We start from the raw sequence: 17,866 nt of genomic DNA on the forward strand, positions 1-17,866 counted from the left end.
GGAGGACTGACACATACCAGATAATAGTAGCATATTACCATACTGTAAATTCATTAGCATGGCCACGCATAACATGACCTGTATGTAGGCTCACACACATGCGGTGTACAGTTATGGGAAAATAGGATGTGGAGAGGACAACAAGCTGAGAGGATGAGGATGTGCTGTGTGTGTCTTGGTGTGTGTGTTGGCAAATGCAGGCTTGATACACCCAGATCATCTGTTTGGAATCCCCCCATTAACATTTTAACAAGACTTTCTCAATATTAACAAACCATTGCTGGGGGAGTTTGCTCACCACACAGCTTTAAGTCCCAAAAGGCTACATTATTTGGAAGGAATTTATTGTTATTATTTGGTACGCAGCATTGATAATAAACAGCAATAAGATGCCACAGAACTGTTAAATCACATTGGAATAGCATATGGTGCTGATTTAATTCATCACAATAAAAGGGCTGGCTGCAAACATGCATACAACCAGGTTTTTATTACAATAACTCAGGGGCGCAAACATCATGGAAAGTGATGGAGGAGAGCGCAGGAAGAAAAAAAATGTGGCTGAGTGAAAAAAAAGGAAAACAGAATGGACTGAGGGGGCGGATAGAAAACAAAAATGTGAAAACAGAGGGGGTCAACGCTGGATGACAACTTCCACATGTCCAAATCTGCTGCTCTCCCTCCAAGCATTTCTCTCTCCATGCAGTGGTCAGAGCTGGTGGTGCCCATTGAGAGGGAGGGAGAGAGAGACTAAGTGACAGTCAGAGCGGTTAGCATGATGACAGGCATACCTCGCTTCACCCTTATATCTCACACTCGTTCCTTTTTCTTCCTTTCTACCTCTGTGTCTGTTTGTTTTTGCATTGTCCCTTCCCATAATCCATCCCGGGACATCATCGGACTGCAAAGAGTCCCCAGGAGCAAGAGTCACTGGCCTTCGGTGCTTCTACAGTCATCTATGAGTGCTTCATTTCTTCTCTTCTTTTCTTTTACTGACTCAAGTTACAAAGTAATACACTGGTCTAAGGTACTAAACATCTTGTGTTCAGAATATCCTGAATTATAAGTAGACATATACTGTAGGCATAAGCAGTATAATATTTTTGTGCTTATTAAATATGTTTTTCAGTATAATCTGCTAAATACAAGAGCGATCAGAAGTAGAGTGTAGCATAAATCACATTCTTCAAGGACAGAAAAAGTATGTCAAAGTTGTACTTAACTAAATGTACTTTAATTATAGCACAAAATGTCTCTTATTTTGTGGCAAAATAATAGGAAGCATTTGAGAGAGATCTTAAGATTTTTACTTATAATTTTGTCTGGAAATATAAAAAATAACACATCAAAGTCTCATGTCTTTACCGGTCATCCAGAGAGGTAATCTCTGTTCTCTGAAATGACTTTTTGGGGCTTGAATCTCTTGAGAGATTTGCTTCAGATGAAACACCAATGGACCTCTACTGTCAGATTAATGGACAGAATCTGAGAGATGCTTGACTCTTGGAGCAAATCAGATGGAAATTAATGAGAGAAAACTGGACCCCTCCTCTCCCACCACTGGCTCTACCTCCTCCTGACTGATGGGAAGATTAAGAAACTCATGAGGCTTGCTGTAAATGGGGAGTTTAACGTACAACAGGAGTATCGGCAAAGGTGGTAATACTCTTACTTTCAGTGTCCTTTGCATCTTTAGTGTCTTTTATGATAGTAATAGGTATAAAGGTTTCCTTAACAACAACCAGTTATAATGCCATCAAAGTCATTTGAGTGAATTAGCCACAAATACTATAACACAGTATATGGAGTTGCTGGAAACAGCTGCCCTTGAGCTGCAAAGCATCACAAACACAAATATGGTACACACATATTGACACTTTCCTCTCTTACCAGATTCCACTTCCACGCACACACGGTGGACCTCGTGTACCAGAGTTCTTTACTCCACACCCGGGAGGAGCTGGCAATGGTGGTGGTGGGTCCCCTGACCTTGAACGCAATAACGTTCCTGCTGGTTCTGATCAGATGGGGCTGTCAACAGATATTTGGCTCACTCCCTTCCTTCACGTCAAAGTTTATCATGGCTCAGGGAGTGTGGACAGTCCTCGACCCCCTGGCAGTCTTTGCAGTGGACGCCATCCTCGGGGTAAGTCACTTAAAAATAACTTGGACACTTGTGCACTTTAAATAGGAGTTCACTTTATCTTGGCAAAGTGACTTTAGATTACAAAAAAAAGAGTGCAGAGAGGGTGAGAAGCAAAATGTGCAAGGTTGGACGGGTGTCTTTTTTGGCAGTGGGTTAGATGTGTAAGGTGACTGAAATGGTTTGGACATTTCTTGCTGCAGTTTAATGTAGGCAGCAACTTAAACGTAAAAAGGGAGAAAAAACGTTGTTATATTTTGACTTTTGAAATATGTGAAAGAAAATCCGTGAACTGTCTTGTGATCTTCATTTAGAAAAAGAGATTTTCTGCATCCACAGTTATAGGAAACTATTTATTTATTTTTAATCCTTGTCTCCTTAGCGCCTCTCCTACAGCCCTGACACACCAGTGGGGGATGCTGCCAAGCTTTATTGGCACTTCTATCAAGCTGACAAATCAGGTGCAGCGGGGGTGATCATCACTCTCTTCCTCTATGCCGTCCTTTTTCTCCTTTCCATCACCATCCTCTCCATGTACCTGCTCAGGTGAGATACACGGTTAGAATACCAAATATAGCAAGAAAACAATTACATTATCTTAAACACAAAATGTTTTGAAGCAACTGGCATTAACATTAAAATAAATCTCAAATGTAGACTAAATATTTTCTTCTTATTTTAGAGATAAAATTAATGTATTTTTGAATGTTAATTTGTTTCTGTTTCAGGTATGCTCCTAGTATATAATATGTACAATAAACTTATTTAATACTTATTTAATGCTTGCTTGGTTTAAGTCAACCATCTACAAGAACTTTGTTTTGAATGTGAAAACAAGTTATATCACTTGTTAATGCCACTTGTATCTGTGGCATTAAATACAAAGTATCTTTATGAGACACCCACAAATAAGTCTGCCTTAAATTCTGTTTCAGGGGCCACATGTAGGTCAATCTGATCTCAAGTGAGCTGAGACAATAAAACCACTGCAGTAAAACCTATAACACCCCCACAACCCACAGCACACAAATGCACAACCAGCCCTTAATCGTCCAAACCTTACCTCCTCCCCATTTAGTAAAAAAGAACGATGACATTCTGAAATTGGTTTCTTTGGGTCTCAGTCACACCGGCCTAGAGACAGGTCGGTGATCTCCTGACAACCTCTATTTTCGAGGGAAACATTGTTAACAAGTGGTTAAGAAGTGGTTGCTAAAGTTTCTGCATTAAAAATCTCTTTATGATTGCTTCGGTTGCTAGTAATCACACAGCTAAAGTACAGCTAGCAACTAGCTGTGGCCACCTATAGTTGGAAGTCAGCTACCTGCCTAAAAACACTGGCCAACTGCTCCTCGAGGAGTAGTGAAACTTGATTGAAACATACAAAATGCAGGTGAAAACAGCAATCTGCTAGCAACAAAACAATTATAAGGAGGTTTCTTGTGTAGGACTGTATACTTCTTCTTTAACAGCAACTTCCAGCAACCACTTGCTAACCGGAAATACACATTTTTCTTTAAGGACTAGAGGTTGACAGGGGTTGCTGACTGGTCTCCAGGCCTGTGAGGCTCATTACATGTGCATTACACATCAAAGTAGCTGTGTAAAGGCACAAAACCCTCACATACAAAATGCTTTTGCACTAAAGAAAAATTCATGAGTCAAAATGTCTTGAGATCTAGAAATATATTTAACTTTCTATACATTTCCACTCATGTGTAGTAATGCTGGCAGGCATCACCATGTTGATGTGTTTCAATTATTAATGACTTCTCTACTATCAGGCCATCCAGTGGGCCGTATTGAAACCTGTTGTGGGCAAGTTTGGTATATATGAGCACTCCTGTAGACTGCTACAGGCTCTGAACAGGAAGATATTTTCTAAAATGCACCGATACTCACCAACCTGCTATTGTATAGCACCAGTTAATAATAATACAGTATATCTAAATGTTACCATCCTGCTTGTTCCACCCTTCATCAAGTATTTATTTGTCTTTTCTGTCCACAAAAAAAAAACTGTAAACAAAAAAAAATCAAAAATATAAACAAATGCTGATCTAATTTATTTTGAATTTATAGTTGCAGGGAATTGCTGATGGAGTTATGCATCAAAGGCTCACATACACAAGCATACACAAACCTATTAAACACAGAATCAGGAATATACACACGCACCACACAGCTAGATTGCCTGAACATACCATTCGCTGCAATTCACTGGAAAATGGAAATCATTTCTAATTCAAAAGTTAGATGTGTTTTGATATAGCGTGAATATGGAACCCCCTTACTTTATCCGATTAGGCTGGGTGTTTTGCATGGTTGGGATCACTGCAGGTTTCATACATATTGAAAAGGACGGTGTGCGGATAGTGATGAACACACATACTCTATCTTAATGCACTGTGTGTTCCACTCATGTCTTGCAGATTGAGGTCAGCCATGTTGAAACATTTGTTTGCTAGCCTGCATTGTGATTTGGCAACTCGAATGGTTTTTTTCATGTCATCTATAGACCGTTTGCTGATTAGATCGAAAGCCCAGGCAAAACAAACACTGCTCTTTCTCAAAAATTCAAAGGCATTTGATTTTACAGACTTTTTGCAATATAGGACTCACTTTAAAGGCAGGCAGGTGATAAATTACTGAATTGTGTAACTCAGTATTCATCCAAGGTGTGTTCTCTCACTCTAATATACGACCAAATTCCATTAACAGCTTAAAATGTAAGAAAACGCCTATTGAATTAATCAGTTTGAGATTGGCGGCCAAGGAGAGGGTGCCATCTAATTTCAGTGAGCGAGACGCTTATCGGGATCAGGCTAAATGGACAATATTAAAACAGCAGCCGGGAATAATGACTTCTGCCACTCAGCAGCCACACGGGTTTGTATTGAATGTAGGCCACGAGGCTGAAGCAAGGCTGATAATTTTATGGGTTACAATTTCCTATTGGCTACAAGGAAGGGGCTCTGACACAGACCGTGACCTATTTCTAAAAAATATGCTCCAGGCCTTATGTATAGATAGAATGGACTGTTATCCTTTTTTCTTAATTACATTTAGGAAGCTTTTATTCACTGCCTGCAAAAATACACGTAAAATACCTCTGTATTCTTTGACCCTTTATGGAAACCAAAATGAGCGGCTATAAAAGTAGTAGTGTAGTGGTAGTTCCATCAACATACTTGCCAGACTGTAGGAAGAAAAAAAAACTTTGTTTGTTTCAGTTACTGCAAGTGTCTACTTCATCAATTCTTTATCAGTTTTCATTCTTCATTAGACAAGTTTGCAAGTTTGTTTTTGATGGGATAAGATAAGAAGGTATGTTTTTTCCCACTGAATCATTCTGTTCCATTAAATTTAGTTTGATAGGATCCTTTAAAATAAATCACACATTCTATAAATTGAGAAACACCATTTAAGCTACTTTTGACCGCTCCTTTGTTCACTAAGGGTTTCCACAGTAGGTATCTCTGCATGTTTGATTGAGCAGTTTTCACACTGAATGCCTTTCTTGATGCAACCCCAAAGGGATTTGTGTCACCTCCCGTCTTTTGCTTGTTAGGCAAATGTGTAAACCACTACACTACGGAGCAACCAAAGTGAGAAAAACCTTTGGGTGAGATAATACTAACGTATACATTAGAAAGACAAATCATTTGTGTTTTATTCTCTGACCCTTTCATCCACTGACTTCAACCCGTGAACCTTGTGCTTAAATAAAGACCTGCCATGAGCCTTGTCATCCAGATCACAACCTACATGGTAAAGAATTACATACTTAAATTCAGGCCTTTTCCACACCAAAGAAATTAGCCCGTTTTGAAGCTCGGAGATGCAAAGATGGTGAATTCCTCCAAGAGAGAAACCGCATAAATGAATGAGAAGCACAATTCAAGTGTAGGATTAAAATGAATGCATGCTATTCCTGTGTCTGAGGTCAAGATTCTACAAACATCCCACTCCCAAGAGCAATGGGGAATGATGCTGAGTTCAAAGCTCCGTACCAGCTTCTTGTATAAATCCTTGCCTCCTTGATGTTGGTTTTATTTGAGAGTTGATTACCCTCTGACAGGCTAGAATCTCTGTGGAAGGGCACAAGGTCTGTTGGTTTTGATGGTCAGCCAAGACATTTGTTTACAGACATGGTGTTTCTTTTTAGGGGTTGGCTGCATGTGGCAAACGAAAAATAGCATTTTGGTGATGTGTACTCATGTGGAGGTATGAATCAATATGCCTTCTGCTGGGGAGAAAATTTTCTTGTGACTCAAGCCGGGCTCTCCAGATGCATCTGCAACCAGCACGTCCACTGTATCTGCCATCTTTGAAGCCCAGCATTAACACTGAAGAACATCCCAGGATCCGACTCCCACACATTAATATTTGTGCAACCACGCAGACACCCAGCCAAACTCAGACATTTCTACACTCAGCTTGTGTCCACAAAATACTTCCCACTCACAGGCCAATTTGTTTGATTCCTTTTGCTGTTTCAATTGATGTATTAGACTTTTATAGAGCATCCAACCCAGCTGTCAGAATAAAAAGTTGGCCCTGTGCATTTCTGCAAGCTGCAGATCCACACAATGTCTGTATTCTGGAACCAAAAATAGGTTTCGTATGAACTTTTCTAGATGTATGTGTGAATAAAGGTGATGTTTCAAATGCTCTTGGAACTTTTGAGGGCATATACTGCAGTAACCTATGAAATAACAAACGTATATATTTAATTACGCACTGCATTTTACATGCTTCTGCAACAGTGGAAACAATTTTTTGTTCACCATCCTCCAGCCTCCATTTCTCATACGTGCACTTGTTTACAACCAGCGACCATGATTTAATGAACGCAATTAATATTCTTAATAACAAACTAAGAAAAAAAAAAAGATTGGTTCTTGGTGGCAATGAAACAAGCAACATGTTCTCATACGTCAGTGGTAAAGCAGGTTAATTGCCAGTGACTCCTAAATTGATATACATACGTGTTGTAGAAATAACATAAATGAGTATTTTCACTCACTAGTTGTGTTTGTGTTATAATGCTTCAGTAAAGTCTGATGATTTAAGGCGTAAATCTGAGTAAAAAGTCTTTGTTGCTTTTGCACGTTTGCCAGTAAAGGTTTCTAGGCTGCATCAGTCAGGTTCTTGTATTTCTCTGTGTGTTTAGTCTCATAATGGCAATTCAAAGTGTAATTCTTAAACACAGCAATGTGCTCAACAAAAACTAAGGACATAGCTTTACTGACTTCAGTAAATAAATACTTAGAAGTCCGTGGCCTGTCAAAAACTCCACATTCATTCTGCATCAGTCATTCTTTTTATTGCCGTGATCTGACATTTCTCATCACTGTCTGTTCAAGTGCATTTACAGTGAAGCTATATCCCCTTGCAGACATGTATGTACATACATAGAGAAATCCTCTTCAAAATATTTCCAATAAAAAAGAGTGTTTAATGGGTGAAATAGGAAAAACTACATGATGCATGTACTTACATTTGAATCCGATTGACCAAACATGGGCTGGTCAGGGACAACCAAAGGGCCAGATGTGGCTTTACAATGGCTAGGTCTGTGGTGGGCAGTACAGTTACCGCTGTATACTTTATCGGTCATCATTCCCTGTCATTGGGAAGTTCCCATTCCCTTCTGTGTTTCTTTAATATCTGCTGTATTTGCAGGCTAACTACCCTCATATAGCAAGTCGCCATTTTTTAAATCTCGTGCCACTGTCGGGCATATTCTCATGTGCTCAAAGAGCTTCTTATCAGTCTTGAGTTGCCACCAGCAAATAAAAAATTATAACGCTAAAATGTAGATATGAAGCCATATTTTTTGTATCAGGAATGCAGTGCAGTATTTTATTACAAAAGGCTGTGTTTAGTCAAAAAAGTTCTCTAAGATCTCCAGTCAGTCTGCTTTTGTTGCTCCGTCTTACATTTCTGAATCTTTTCTTTTTTCTCACCACACACCTTCCAGACTCCACAATGATGGTCGCATGCTGGATGTCTTTCAGCGACTCACCGCGAAGGAGGGGCTGTACTTCCTGCCTCAAGACCTTGAGCTGTCCAATCAGGAACTGAGCTACATTGTCAAGAAAGCAGAGCAGTGGAGAGGGTTCAATGGAGAGAGGCGCAAGGTAAATACATTATTGGTCTCCTTTGCTGTCTCTAAATAAATTGCATTGTAATTAAACCAATAGTGACCTGTTGGGCTAATGATACTAGTCTTTTCAATTAACCTGGTCAAAGGGGAGGAATTAACTGTGGTGTTTGTAACCAATAAGGTCTTCTGCCGTGGTGCAGGTGCTAAATGAAAGTGCTGAGCTGGGTGAGATCAGTGAGGCACTAACAGAAGCATTTAAAGGCAGCCAACATAACACAGGGTTAGCATTCACTGGTCACTTTAAAGGAGATATTACATCCGAGAGGATGTATAGAATAGGTTCATTTTATATCATTAAATTTTCTTTAGTTACATTTGAGAAAGCTGAGAATTCATCTCAGAGGTCTTTAGCTCCGTTCTAATTAGTACAAGATAATTACCAAAACAGAAACTCAGCTAACAGGCAGCCTGATTAGTCTGTGGAAACCAATTTTCGAAGATATTTCATTAAAGAGAGACTGCTCAATCAACACACACAGTGGAATGCGTGTGTGAGATATAGTGGGCATTCCCTTATTGCGGACATTTCGAAATCATCTGAGGCAGCTGAAATAAATGCTCGTCCCCATGAAATTACTATCACGAGGGAGAGGATGACGCATGTGGCCCAGCCCCGTGTAGGTCGATGATGGTGGCACAGGAGAGGGCAGTGTATTAGCACAAAGCCTAGCCCTGATGTAAAATCTTTGCATAGTGATTGAAAATGTGACTTGTTGAGATAAGGGAAATAGAATGCAGCGATCAAACTGCAGCCCCCTCTAATTTATTCTGTAGGGTATTTTAGTAGCACACTGCTCGCTACATGTTCTCCATGTTCATTAACTCCCTTGCTCTTTTCTCAAATAAGTATGTGAGGCAACGGGATGAGAAGCTGCAGTGGACTGTGGTGAAAGATGGTCTGCGTATTAGGAAGTGATGCATTATTTTGTCTAATTGTAGAACTAAAACAGCATGGGCCAAATCAAAATGTAGTTTTTGAGGGTCGTAGCAGTTAATATCTGAACGACTACACATCAAAGTCGCGTCAAACCGTGTCCTAACAAAGTTTACACTACAAGCAGGACTGCATTCATTATGTTGCGTTCACAGCGCTGTGGAAAAGCGAATTTCGTTTCAATGAAAAAGGCAACATGAAGCTGCTATCTCATACCTGACACTTGTCGCCGTGTGACAGGTGTGACATGTGATAAAGCAAAGTTAAACATTCCTGAATTTCTTCAGGGCAGTAATAACAGGGTGAAGCAGCAACCAACAGAGCCCCACAGGCAGAGATGGAACAAAACTTCAGCGGTGAACGATGCAACAAAGTGAGCTTGTTGCCGGTTGTGTCAACATGGCATTAGAACTTGTGTCTTCCTCTCAATGATGCAATGTTTTGTTGGGGTTTGTTAAATCTGTATTTACACTTTATTTTGAAACAAAAGACAGGACGTGCAACAGGAAACAGGAGACACGGAGACAAAACAGTATGCAAAATCTTGTTTTCCTAAACAAAGTATTTAACTATGTCGATTGTGACGTGCCAGACACAGGGGAATGGATACCTTTGAAAAACTGGATTCTTCTTGATAGAAAATTGTACAAAAACTCAGCTACAAAAGTGAGAGAAACAGAGGAATACATTTTGCATCAGCAGGACCTAAAAAATACACTTTTTAAACAGTTTTACACTACATTGCTAAACTAGATAGTATAATTGTAATCGTGTAAATGCTATTCTTTTTCTAAATTCTTTTTTTGTTGTTGTTTATTGGTCTTCATGCCTTAATGAAATGCAACCCCTGTTCTGAGAGGTGACTACACCACCATTAATGGGATGGTGATGGACCTGTTTATTGGAAGAAAATTGAGCCTTCCGTTGTTTGGAGACTTTAAAAGAAATTACATCCCCAAAGTTTGTGATTAAGAAAATGCCTCATTTAGCAGCTGATGGCCTCTTGCTGTGGTGCACTGCTAAATCATCTTTGCATTACTGCATATCCCCCTCCATGGTAACAATTACAGCATACTTCATATTATACCTAATTTGATGTTATTAAACTGATAAAATGCTAACACGTTAACACGTTCTCTGGTATGATGAAAATTTAGGGTTATTGCATTTTAACATTTTTACATTATTCAAGCAGACCATTTTTCATCAAAATAAGATGGGCCTTACCATTATTTCATAATTATTGTAACAGTTTCTCCTATGAAAAGGGTCACTTTCCTAACTCAGCAAAGACATATCCCTATTAGACTAATTTGACTACATGCAAATTTTTGTCATTTTTCCCTCATTAACTATTTATCATAGACAGGGAAAAATATATTCATGAAAGCGAGCAAAGGAGCAGCCCAAAAGAGCTGAAACTAATATTTTGCAACTCTAATGATTTTTTGCATCCTTAATTAGATAGAATAAGGTTGATATGATTAGGTCAGGATGTAGTGTTTTTCATTAAAAATACATTTCAGAAACTGTATTCCAAATGTGCCCTTGCAATTAAATAATGAATCTGATGCATTCCTTATTATGGACCCAATTAATATCAGAGGCAAGGGCGTAATTTTAATAACAGTGGGCTACGAGATCTTCATTAGCTGAGTGAGAGAAAGGAGGGATGAGGGGAAGGAAAAACAAGGTACCCATAGGAACATCAAGAGTTTGTAACCAAATTTAAAACGTTATTGAAAAAGATAGAGTGAGATATTTTTAACAAATCTGATCTTGGGCTATCAGGATCTGCAAATAGCCCTTGTTTGTTTTAACTAACTCTGGCACTTTTGAATATTTTTATAGTCTTAGATCCTCTTCTATATAACCCTGTAGAGGTGTTGAGGCTGGACCAAAGCTGGAAGAAGCTTTAGCCTTAAAAGGGAAAAGAACGATTATTGCTTTTTATTTTTAACATCGCATCTCTACTGAAATGTGGTCACCTTCGAGAAGCCACTTCCCCTTTTTCCCTCTCCCCCCCGGAAAGCAGGCAATGCATTCATCAGACAGCCACCACCACACACTTGACCTTTGTGTGGTCCATGTGCAAAAGGGCGGGTGTTGCTCAGTGCTCACACAGTGTCAGCGTCATCATGGATATACCTCCAGATTCTTCTCAGCCTGGGGAAAACTTCTATTCCCATCCATACTTAAGTAAATGCATGAAACAACTCTGCTGATTATGATTCCTCCTAAACAGCTAGCTGGTTTCCATCTAGGCTAAAATCATGTTAAACAGTGTGTAAATATGAAAGTTTGTAACTGCACATATTCTGGCTGCCTAACTGTCATGTAGCACAGAAGCTCACCTGCTAAAAGAAACCCTCTTTAACCCTCACTGAAATACAAAGAGGCTTCATAATAATGGGGAAAAACAGGGTGCTATATCTAGTCTTTAGCCATGTCATCAAGCATGATGTATGCACTTTAAATGTGCATGTTACACAGTCACAGTTGTTGTCAATGTTATACTGTATCATCACAGAGTTGGTTAGCATGGGTGAACGTTGGTGAGCCGGAGTCTTCATTGTGCGCATTAGCAGAGTTTTGGGTTCTCTCTTTTTTGCCATATTTTTCAGGTAACCTATATTTGACAACAGCAAAATACAAGTGGAACTTCTGTTTTTGCTGTGCCAACGCAATACTTTTATTGGCTCTCATATGGCAAGATTTTGTTGGCATCCCTGTTCTTTACTACCTGTAATGTAGTTGTTTCTGTCCTGGATGCTCTTTTCACTTCACCATTGACCTCTTGTCCTTTTGTGCAAGTAAAAGTAATGTCCACATCTAGACCGTTTTCTTCAGCCTTCAAGCTGCAAGTTTTCTTTTTTCTCTTTAACTACTGTTGAAATCACTGAGAACCTTTGTAATTAAATATCTGTAACTGTAATTGGATTAAAGTAACACATTCGTTTGTAGCACGTTACAACATTAGCAGTGAATAGCTGTTTCTGGCCTATGCATGGGTTCCACTTTACCCCCACTTTCTTTTCCTTTCGAGCAATAAAAGTTAGGCTTATACTTACATCTCCACTCCTTAAAAGTTGTAGAACCATCTATTTTTCTATTCTGGAGATTTCTACAGACAATCATTTACAAATTTCTGAAATGTATGATTCTATTATATCTCCGCACTTGTTCTAGAAGCTATATTGCTGAGACTTCTCCATTATTTTTAAACACATACAAATCATGAACTGACTTACCATGTAACACCTTGAAGCAAGGACTTTACAGATTGTGCAATGCTAATAATGGAGCCACCGATCAGTGCTCCAAACCCCAAAGTAAAAAACAGTCCAGATAAACTTCAGGGGCATAAAAATTAGCCCTGCAACAGGTGGCAATTTCTCCAAAAATCTCCAAACAACAGACCTGCCAAGTGCAACATGAAGTCATACCAAAACTGAATTTTATTTTTTTTCCACTGTTTCTTTTTAAAGAATTTTTTTTAAAGGCTAAAATTAAACCAAGTAGAAATATGAGAGGCAGGTAATCAGTTAGGCTAAAAGTAGATTCTTGATGGTGTTAGCATGCTCAGCAAAATCTCTGTAATGCTCTATGTCCCCCAAGCAATGAAACAATAAAAAAAGAATCCACATTCAATAACCAACCTGCAAATGGCCTATTATTATCAAACTTGTAATTTTCACAAGGTGGTCATAAAACATAATCTCATTTTTACTTTCTCACCAATTAACTTTATATTATAAGATTCATCCATCGAGTTGTTCCATTGAGTTGCTTGAAGGTTTAAAAATTCCTCAGGTGAAGATGTCAACAGCAGGGTCCACTGACTAAGCAAAGAGGGCGAGTAAAATACTAGTATGTAGCTTTTTAATTTAATCGTGTGATAAATGCAATCTTCCTTTTCCTGTGATAACAACAATCATGGAAAACAGCTGAGAGACGTAAAGAAAACATCATATGTTCTTCATTTGTTTATCAGATTTGCCCTGATATACGACTGATATACAACGTGTTGTGACTCAGGATGATGTTTTTAAAACCTGTGGAATAAATTAATAAAAACTTCACATATTTTGCTAGTAGACGGCAATCAGTACCACAGGTTAGCCAACTAGAGGCGCATTTCAGTGATTTCAAATAAACAAAAATCGTCACTTTTCCTGTGCCGTCAGTAATGCTCCAAGCTAGTGAGAGGGCTTGCATGCTCCACATCTTACTAGTGGTGCAGTAATGAGCCCCATTAATTATGTAAAGGCAGTGATGCAGATGGACCTAATTAATTGTCTCCCGTCACCCCCTTGATTACTGTACCTGGAAGGGAGGTGTTAATTTCTGTAATACTTAAGCAGGTACGCAAACTGTTTTGTCGGAGCTACCGCTATGACAGTGACAGAGTAGAGCACCAGCTTTCCCGTTGCTGTTAATTCACCGAAAGGAAAGTTTCCCAGTGGTGGTGGTGACATTGTATTAATTGAAGGAGGGAGGGAGAGATTAAAAGAAGTGAGGAAGGAGGGAGAGAGTGGAGAGAGGGGGTTTGTATGATGGCCCTGGAGATGTTTTCTCAACCTGATTGCATCAACATTTGCGTACCTTTGTGCCGTTTGTCTCTGTATGTCTAGGTAATGGGTTACCAGCAGGCGAGTTTGGGAACACCCAAGGTGTTTTGCAACAGCAGTGCGCTTGGTGGAGAGTAAACCTGTTGAGAGTCAAACGGCACAGACTGGAGTGGTAATGATAACTTGTGTCTGGGAGGCTGGCTGTTAATCATATGAGGTGTGTTCTCCATTTTAATCCAGAGCCTGTGTGTGTTGTGAGCCCCTGACCATAGAGGACTGTCAGGGTCACACTTTTGCCACCAATTACCAAGAGATAAAAATAGATTTTGAGCTTTAATCTCTTTGCAAAAGTTCATCTGGATTCAGACAAAATAATATATGCTACAAATATCATACCTGCCTAATCTATACAATAGCTATGAGGGCTTGCACGATACGTTCTCTATTTTCAGAGGCATCACAAAAATCTTAATCCCATAGTTAAATAAATACAATTCAGTCCTTAAAACACTACAAGTGTGTGTGCCTGCGCACTTGTACTCATCAATCTTGGGCTTGTTCAAATAGTACAGTTAAATGAGTATGAGCCACTTGAGATGCAAATCTAGACTCATGTAAAGAAAGAAGCTTTGGAGAGGAAGGTAGACAGAGGGAGCAGTAGGCCGTGACAGGATACACAGGAACCGCTGTCACAGAACAATAGAACCTTCAGCTCCTCAAAAGGAACCCATAACAGCAACACAGGAACCCCGGGAGAGGAGAGGAAGAGCTGAGTGGTTCACTGGCACAGGAAGGGTTTTTAGAGTCAGAGGGCAACTACTGGTCTGTAGTGTGTGTGTGTCTGTGTGTGTGCGCCTTTGTGCGTGGGACCAAAATAGTCCTCCCAACCCCCAATAACCTCTACAAAAGAGCAATGTGGTCAGTGTGCGGGCAAGTGTACGTGTGTGTGCACGCGTGCATTTATTTGCTTGGTTGCGTGTGTATGAAGGCAAACCTGTTCATGTAGGCCCAGTATGCCTGCATGTGTGTAAACTGTCATGCACATTTATAAGTGTGACTGTGTGCATGCAAACCTTTCTGCTTGCCTGCGTGTGCATGTCACATTAGAGAGACTTCTTCAATTACAGTGGATTTTTTTTTTCTTCTTTTTTTAGTGGACAGTGCTGAGGGCCCCAGTGGCCCGAGGCGATAGCGAGCAGACAGGCAAGGACAGGAGCGACACAGCAGCAAGCACAGCATCCACAGTCGGAGCATTAGGGAGCGCAATATGAGATATGACTGCAAAGGCTACATGCCTGTGTTCCTGAAAAGGTCATGGACTTTGCTGAGCAGTAATGTGTGAAAGTGGTGCACAGTGGTTAAAAAAGAAGAGAGAGGGGGGGAAAAAACAGATAAAGATCAAACACATTCACCTCTTTTCCAATTCGCACGCAAGATTTTATGGACACAAATACAGAATATCTTCAGTAAAATGAGCTGACTACTTTTAAATGTAGTGAGATCATTGCAGGTTCATAAAGAGGGTTAAAAAGCACAAACCTTATCTTATTTGGGTTTAAATTTCACCACACACTTCCTTTTCTTATAGTCAGCCTGCATTCCTAAACAGGCTCACAGTTCCAACATTAGATAGCAAGAGAAAGGAGAAAGTGTTCCAGTATGAACTCGTCGGTGTGAACAGTTTAATTACAGGGAGTGTCAGCTCCATTGCTTAATGTGTCCCTTACAATTAATCCAGGGAGAGGATGTCATTATCTACCAATGCCTGGGCCTGGGCAGGCTTTTCTTTCAAAGAGATGGAATGTGAGAGAGGAAAAAGAGGAGTCTAAACAAGGAAGCGCCTTTGGTTAGCAGCCTATATTATGTTCGACCTCTGTGTCAACCAAAAGGACTTAGGTAAGATGCTCGGGTGTTGTTTCGAAACATTGAGTTTGAATATTTTGGACACTTGACTCTCATGAAACCATTAGTGAGGAAAAGCTTTTCCCTATAATTTCTTCATAATATGAAGCTTTGCATGTCAGCTGTCAAAACATGCGCAGCTGGAAGATTAAACTGACAACAGGTTTTCGCCACTTTCAAGCCTTCCTTCCCTCGACTTCTTCCTCCTCCAGCGGGCCACGTCCTAAAGAGTCCTTTTTTTCTGCTGCACTGCCATCCCCTAATGTGAAACAGAAGACAACAAATTGGACTCTTGAAAGTGAGAAAAAGACTGTAGCGAGAGCTTTCCAACCATGGAACAAATTTAGGAAGACTTGTTTTACATCGGTTAAAGAGGTTTTCCACCCAGAGCACCTGGCTCGGATCTGTGAAGCCGGTGCAGAATGTGGTTTCACCAAACATTTTAAGTGATTAATGACACAGTGAGATGCCATTATATGAGGAAAAGATTTGATTATATCAGCTGAGGAAATGTTACAGGGCACGTACCCTGCAGGCAGATATACTTTGCATACACACTGGGGCGATGTTGTATGTAATGCATACTCAACATACATGCATGCTTAGGTATACAGCTTCTAGCTCCACAGAGGTTTTGTGGCTTGAATTTGACAGATCAGATTTTTTGCGACTGTCTGCCCTTACTTACTTCTCCTCCCTTCACTCCTTTAAAGAGTTTGACCTTGGCTGCTTCCTGTGGCCCTTAGGGGATGAAGAAGTCCTGGTGATTGTGACAGGTGTCGCGTCTTAACAGCCCCACGTGACATCCAGAGGAGAGATAGACATTTGGATTTTTTTCACCACATTTGGAGATTTTTTTTCCCCCTCATAAGCTTAAAGAGACAACTTAGTGTGTGTGTGTGTGTGTGTGTGTGTGTGTGTGTGTGTGTGTGTGTGTGTGTGTGTGTGTGTGTGTGTGTGGACATGCAGCTATAGTGTGTCTGAGTGAGAATGTGTGTGAAGTCTTACCACTTATTCCCAGCTCTCATTTTGGTTATTGGCTTGGATACTTATCACCTCCAGCCTTCGAGGCTTTATTAGGTGGAAGCTACTCCAAAGTCAAATTCTGGATATCAAAGGCAATACTCAACTTTGGCATCTGTCTGCAGCATCTTAATACGAAGCCTGGTCTCCTAAAATTTTAAGAACTCAACATGACATTTTGAAATGCGTCCTCCACGGGACGCACAAAAGGGCTAGCATGAGGAGTCCATGCGACAAATGCCAAATGAGTAAGTTGGAAAGTACTGGTGATACAATTAGTTTGAACTTGATACACTTAATGTGAAAAAGTTATGGTCCTGACTGTAAGGGCTGGCTGGAAAAGTCTAGCAAGACCCATCTACTAATCGGAAGGTCAGTGGTTTGTTCCCCAGATACTACAGTCTACATGACAAAGTATCTTTGGGCAAGATACTGAACCCCGATCAGTTCATTTCAATTCAATTTTAGTTATATAGCAACATTGTAAGGTAGAGACCCTACATTAATACAGAGAAAACCCCCAAAATCAAACGACCTCCTTTGAGCACTTGGCGACAGTGGAAAGGAAAAACTCAATTTTAACAGGAAGAAGCTTCCAGCAGAACCAGGCTAATGGAGGAGCAGCCATCTGCTGCGACTGGTTGGGAGCTATTGAGCTGATTCCACAGAAGAGGGTCCTGAAAGCTGACGACTCTGCCTCCCATTCTACTTTTAAATACTTTACGGAAGCCCGTAGTCTGAGAGCGAAGTGCTCTGTTAGTACGATACTCTACTATGAGATCTTTAAGACAAGATGGGGAATGATAATTCAAGAACTTGCATGTGAGGAGAAAGATTTTAAATTTGATTTTGGATTTAATAAGGAGCCAATAAAGACAGAAGCCAATATGACACACAAACCTTTCTTGGAGGTTGGGGTTGTAGCGTCGCCCCCAGTGCATTCATGTGTGTGCGTGAGTGTGTTCAAATGTTGACAAGACAAAATAATTACTAAACGTTTGACACTTGATTATAGTTTCATTTATCATCAGTTCTGTTAGTGAAAATAAGGATAATAAGAAAACAGTTGAAAACTAGCTGCTGCCTGCTGTGCGTCTTTATGAGAGAGAGGTTTCTTATTC

At 40.0% G+C, this 17,866-nt stretch overlaps 1 protein-coding gene across 1 annotated transcript in view; it reads left to right on the forward strand.

Annotated features, from left to right (window-relative positions):
• ofcc1 (orofacial cleft 1 candidate 1) overlaps window positions 1-17,866 on the forward strand; it is a 120,055-nt gene that overhangs the window by 87,925 nt on the left and 14,264 nt on the right. Inside the window, exons 19-21 of the mRNA XM_063483218.1 lie at window positions 1,894-2,146; window positions 2,526-2,689; window positions 8,130-8,289. Coding sequence (XP_063339288.1) covers window positions 1,894-2,146; window positions 2,526-2,689; window positions 8,130-8,289 — 577 coding nt within the window. The remainder of the gene's footprint in view (window positions 1-1,893; window positions 2,147-2,525; window positions 2,690-8,129; window positions 8,290-17,866) is intronic.

This window comes from Pelmatolapia mariae, linkage group LG9, assembly GCF_036321145.2.
Source record: "Pelmatolapia mariae isolate MD_Pm_ZW linkage group LG9, Pm_UMD_F_2, whole genome shotgun sequence".
NCBI classification, from domain to species: Eukaryota; Metazoa; Chordata; class Actinopteri; order Cichliformes; family Cichlidae; genus Pelmatolapia; species Pelmatolapia mariae.